Genomic DNA, 5,547 nt, shown 5'->3' on the forward strand with positions numbered 1-5,547 from the left:
TATATTAAGACAACATTTAAATAGTAAATGTAATTTTAAAAGTGTCCTTTTTTTGTACATATGTTGTTTGTGAGTTGGGCTGTTTTGGAAAAGTAAAATTATTCTTTGATAGATTGTTTAGGCAGAGTATACATAATGAAATTTAGTTGAATGGACGGCAACTGCCTGTTGTAGAAACACAAGTATACAGGACGACGTTTTGAAAGTCTTCTGCCTTTCGTCTTCAGAAGGCGGAAGACTTTCGGAACGTCGTCCTGTATACTTGTGTTTCTACAACAGGCAGTTGCCGTCCATTCAACTAAATTTCATTATGTATACTCTGCCTAAACAATCTATCAAAGAATAATTTTACTTTTCCAAAACAGCCCAACTCACAAACAACATATGTACAAAAAAAGGACACTTTTAAAATTACATTTACTATTTAAATGTTGTCTTAATATAAAACTTTGCCCCTTAGCTGAATTTAACTAAATCAACCTAACTTTCCTGGTGGGTAGTTTAAAATAAAAAAGATTATCATCGCAAAGGAATGTTTTTTTTCAACCAAAAGGAAAAGAAGAGAATTTGAAAGACAAAGTGGCCACATGACACAAGTAACAGTATTTTTTCCAGCCTCTGGCAAATATACTGTGACAACATAATGTATTAAAGCAATATTTATGTTCGGTGAGGATTTCAGCAGGCCCATGAATTGAAGTGTCTTGCTAGATGTAAGCATCTATGATTGAACCATAAAAGAATTGATATATATAATTTAATAACAAGAGATCTGTTGGTCCATCTAGACCATCCCACCCACTAAACTTAAAAATAAAACTCTCAAAGCCATCCCTTACCATTCAAATATCTACCAAGCCTTCCCTTAAAGTCCCTTAAATTTACTGCAATTTGGAACTCAACTGGTTAGACAAAGAGTGCTCATGAAAACCAGCATTGTGTGAACACTGTGAAGACACAATAAAGAGTCAACTTGTCAAAGACAAGATTAACCTGTAATGTATGACAACTTAAAATAAAAAAAGGTCACTGAAATATGAATAAAATTTAAGTATTACATGAATCTACAGAGTTTAAAAAATTCATCATTGATTTATGCTAACAGTCAATACTTTTTCAAAGTAACAAGAAATATTTTACTTTTACAGTTTTTCTAAATTTATGTGTGAAATTCTAGTAAAAAAAAGCTTTTGTATAATACAGCATTATATGTTTAGATTGATAAACCATGAGTATAAAATAATAAAAAACAGAAATTAAATTTCCCAAACAGTAACATGTGATGTGCACATTTAATTTCACAAGCAACATACTGTTAAAAGTACTTTTAATGTTACGAAAATTTCTGACGTGTTTTTATTTCATTAAATTCAAGAAAGAAAAACTCAGACAACATGTCAGTTGTTAGAGATAACCTCAAAACCTTGATTATTAAACTTGAAAGACCGCAAGACAATCAAAAGCTTTGTTGGGTTAACAAACATCGCATAACTGTTCATTACGGTTATCAATCAAAGGATGTTATTAGCCATAAACAAGCCAAGATGCGTATTAGGAATATGTGACATTTCTAGGGCAAATGTCGATAACATAAAGATGTAGGGTTACATTCTTCTATTCCATAAGTTGGCACTCTACAGTAAAAATAATAAAGTTGTTGCTTAATGAAAAATAACAATAAAATACCATACATTAAATATGGAATTGTTTAGGAAGTTTACTCTTACTGTACTTCTACACGCCATTTAGCTCATTGATTTTCAATTTCAGGACTAATTATTTATCATCTAGTTATTTTAAATATAAAAATGAGTAAGACAGTCAGGTATGTGCATTATTTTATCTGTCAAAAATTATACTAATCTTGATATATTACGTTATAAAAATGAAAACTTACCAGACACAATTGTAACTGGACCTTTAAGAGAAGACATAGCCTGGCGAGTGTAATTTTTGATCAAGCAATGAATTAACGTAGATTTTCCAACTTTAGGAGGTCCAACAACAGCCACAATAACTGGTGGTGGCTCCAGAGGTGTCCGGTCAACATGAGGGATATGATGTTTCTTAGTCTGAATGTCCATGGTCCTAAAGTAAGCAGTTTCCCATTGAATTTCACAATAAATGAAACTGTCATCACTGATATAAACATCAAAATAATGCTTTTCACCAGATATTTTTTCTTGTATTTCTCTATTAGTCCTTCACTACTGTGATTAAGAAACATCTACAGTCAAGTCTAATTTCCATCACTTTTATTAGGCCTGGAAAACCTAATCGGTTTTGGATGTCTTATGCCACTGATGTAAAGTTATTTTTTTAATACATGGACCAATCTCTCTCTCTCTCTCATTAAAGACACTAACCTAGGTTTCTGAACTCGTTCAATATTCTGTCAGATTTTTGTTTTACAATCTAATGCTTCCCTCCACATATACTATCTGATTCACAAAAGAACTGAAAAGTTTTTTGTTTTTCTTTTATTTACATGAAAAGTAAGAAGCAAGTTATCAAAACGATATTGTAAGAGTGTTAAAATTAGCATCAGTTATCACTCATAAATTATTAATAAAATGTTTGTAAGTTTCTTGTACAGTTTATTTGCAAAACACAAGTCACACTTTGTCAACTTCATTTTAAACGCGTCAACTAAAGGTCATTCAAAGAAACTTTTAAAAAATACTAACTGCCATCATACTGGACTCTTTCAAATAGACTGTATGAATTTTTATCATGAATAACAACAACAAAGGGTTACTCATACATAAACAGAAATTAGAGATTTACATGTAGCATAGTTATCTTTTTCATTAATATCAAAATTGGCATTGGACCTACAAATTACAAGGTAATGAAAAAAAAATACAACTGATTGCTTAGAGAAGCTAGTACCAATAGGTGATGTAAAACTAAGATGAATTAGTAAACAACTATACTTCTCTTTTGGTTAAAATAAATTCGTTAAAAAAATGAAAGTGTGTCATACAGATATGTCAATATGGAGATACTTGCATTTAAGTTTTGCTGAAGTATTTTTATACTGACCTGCGAAATTGTCGTGCTGCTTTTTCTGCTGACTGGATTGCAAAAGCTTTAGGATTTCTTTGTTTTGCTGACAATCCATCTTCAACATCTTTTTTCTTTTTCTTCTTTTCGGCTTTACGTCCACTGTGTCGAGCACGATGGCCTTTATGATGCTCTTCATCTTCAGTCATTGTTATGTATATAGAAACCACTGAAGTATATTTCTAAAGTAGATCCAAACTGAAAGATAATAAAAAACTGAATACGAGATTAATCAAGACAAGTAAGTATAAGTCATGAACAATTTATATAAGAAACAAGAACCAAATATAAGCACAATACATCACTTATGTATTATATATATATATATACATATATATATTTAAAATGTAAGTTGTACATCATATATTTTATAATAAAGGTATTTCAAGCACAAGTACCATTATAACAGTTAATTCCCAACATACTTTATATTCTTATTGTAATTACATTGATATATCTTTGATGCTTTACTCTTATTATAATTATATAATGCTTTTAAAGTAGTTGTAACTTTATTCAAGTTATAAATAAAGCAGTTTTTCTTTATTCATGGAAAACTAATAAATTTCAATTTTTATTCAGTACACACCTGATACATATTTACTTATATCTCAAAATTGTGGGATTTGGCCTGATTTCCCATAATTTCACAGTTATAACAGTAATTTAAGAAATCACATTTTATACTTTAAGCATATACTCTCACTTTACAAGATAACTATAACTTCTGTTATTTTTATATTTTGTGGAATTAAGTTCCATACAAGCCTAGGTTCCATCAATATATCAAAAATGTACAAGTCATCAAAGAGCTCTTTGTTCAAGCTGATACACTATTGGATTATCTTTCTTCACCACTTTCAGCTACCTAAAACTTTTACTACAAGGTTTATGTCTCATTTTTACACTAGTATTTTAACTGACAAATTGATAAAAATGTCATTTACTGTACAGTTATTTCATATATCCATTTCCTCAAAAATCAAATGTGTTCTCTTCTATAAAATAACAAACAGGTTTTAATTATTCATTGAAAAAACATAGAAAATACTACTGCAAGTCCTTTATTTATAATGACCAACTAAATTACTTAAAGTAATACCATCTTTCTTGTTTACAAGGAAATAAAAAAGTATGTTAAAGACAATTTAGCCATTAAATACAATATCCATTTACTGCAAAAAATCACATCATAGGACTTGTATACTTAACAACGGATACCTACTGTTGTACCACCATCATGTCAACATTAATATAATGAAAGATGTAAATAAACTAACCCTAGAACTTCTAGTAGAAGCAGTGTGCAGACTTAATTTGTGCACTATTTGTAGTTATAGATAAATCTGACACTAAAGATTATCCCTGAACCTGCTAACCAATAACATAAAATTGAGAAATCAAGTACCTCAAAATTATCCAAATTTTCCTAGGCTAAAATAAAAATTACAGTAGTGTCTAGTTTACGTTTTACATTAAATGATTAATCCAGTGCACAAAGTGATTACAAGTTATAAATTGTGGAAGTAGTCACTACTGAGAATTATCAATCTTTAATTATAAGTAAATGGGTTATATACTGATTTTGTTACATCTTCAAATTTGTTATTAAATTTACTTGTAGTTGTACTAGTTCAGTAGTTGTAGGGATATCTGAAAATTTTTATTATTTCTTTCCTTACTCCAGCTCGCAAGATTCTGAGATGTTTCATGAGTACTTGTCTAAATATATACTTCTATTACTATTAGTAATAATAGTAATACTACGCGAAACGAAATGTCATTTTGCTTTTAAAAATTTAACTAAGTTTTATATCGCAGACACTACGCAAAGTAATCTGAAAACATCTAAATTAATTTTATTACACATGCCAGAAAAATACATAGCGAGAGACAACAAAGTTCGTTTGTAAAAACGAATGAATATTTTACTTACACAAAACTTAGAATAACCTGTTTTACCTTGATAACAAATGAGTATTTCAACTTAAACCTCAAGAGTTCAAACACTATTCACATGCACCCATTGCTCGAAATTAGGCTTAGGGGACCTAGACTATCAGTATAAGCTATTTCGTATAAAGGTTATAAAATAGGTTTTTAAAAATATTATAATATGAAAAAATAATAATAATACACAGTTATTCAATTAAATAGGTCCCCTGTAATTTGTAAAACAAAATGAAACGAAAGCTAAACACGGCTAAAATTCAGGGTTAAGTTGATAATAAAATAAGTTTAGTTGTACGTTTTACTGAGTTAATTAAACCAAAATCTCCATGCCAACTAATCACAATATCTAATGTACATGATAGTCTGAATAATATATATTAGCCGTCTTTAACTCTCAATGTCTACTAGTACTAGTCCTGATACAGCCACAATGACAAAAAGTTGGCAAAAATAAAAAGTTTTTTAAATTATTAACTAGACAATAAAGGCCGTTTTTTATTTGTTGTTGTTGTTTGTTTGTTTATTTGT

At 29.4% G+C, this 5,547-nt stretch overlaps 1 protein-coding gene across 1 annotated transcript in view; it reads right to left on the bottom strand.

Moving 5' to 3' along the window:
• Positions 1-5,132, bottom strand: part of LOC106459275 (ribosome biogenesis protein BMS1 homolog) — a 54,041-nt gene extending 48,909 nt beyond the window's left edge. Inside the window, 3 exon segments of the mRNA XM_013918884.2 lie at positions 1,898-2,088; positions 3,046-3,264; positions 5,029-5,132. Coding sequence (XP_013774338.1) covers positions 1,898-2,088; positions 3,046-3,215 — 361 coding nt within the window. The 5' untranslated portion in view covers positions 3,216-3,264; positions 5,029-5,132.
• Positions 5,133-5,547: the final 415 nt, after the last annotated feature.

Source organism: Limulus polyphemus, unplaced genomic scaffold, assembly GCF_000517525.1.
Source record: "Limulus polyphemus unplaced genomic scaffold, Limulus_polyphemus-2.1.2 Scaffold584, whole genome shotgun sequence".
NCBI classification, from domain to species: Eukaryota; Metazoa; Arthropoda; class Merostomata; order Xiphosura; family Limulidae; genus Limulus; species Limulus polyphemus.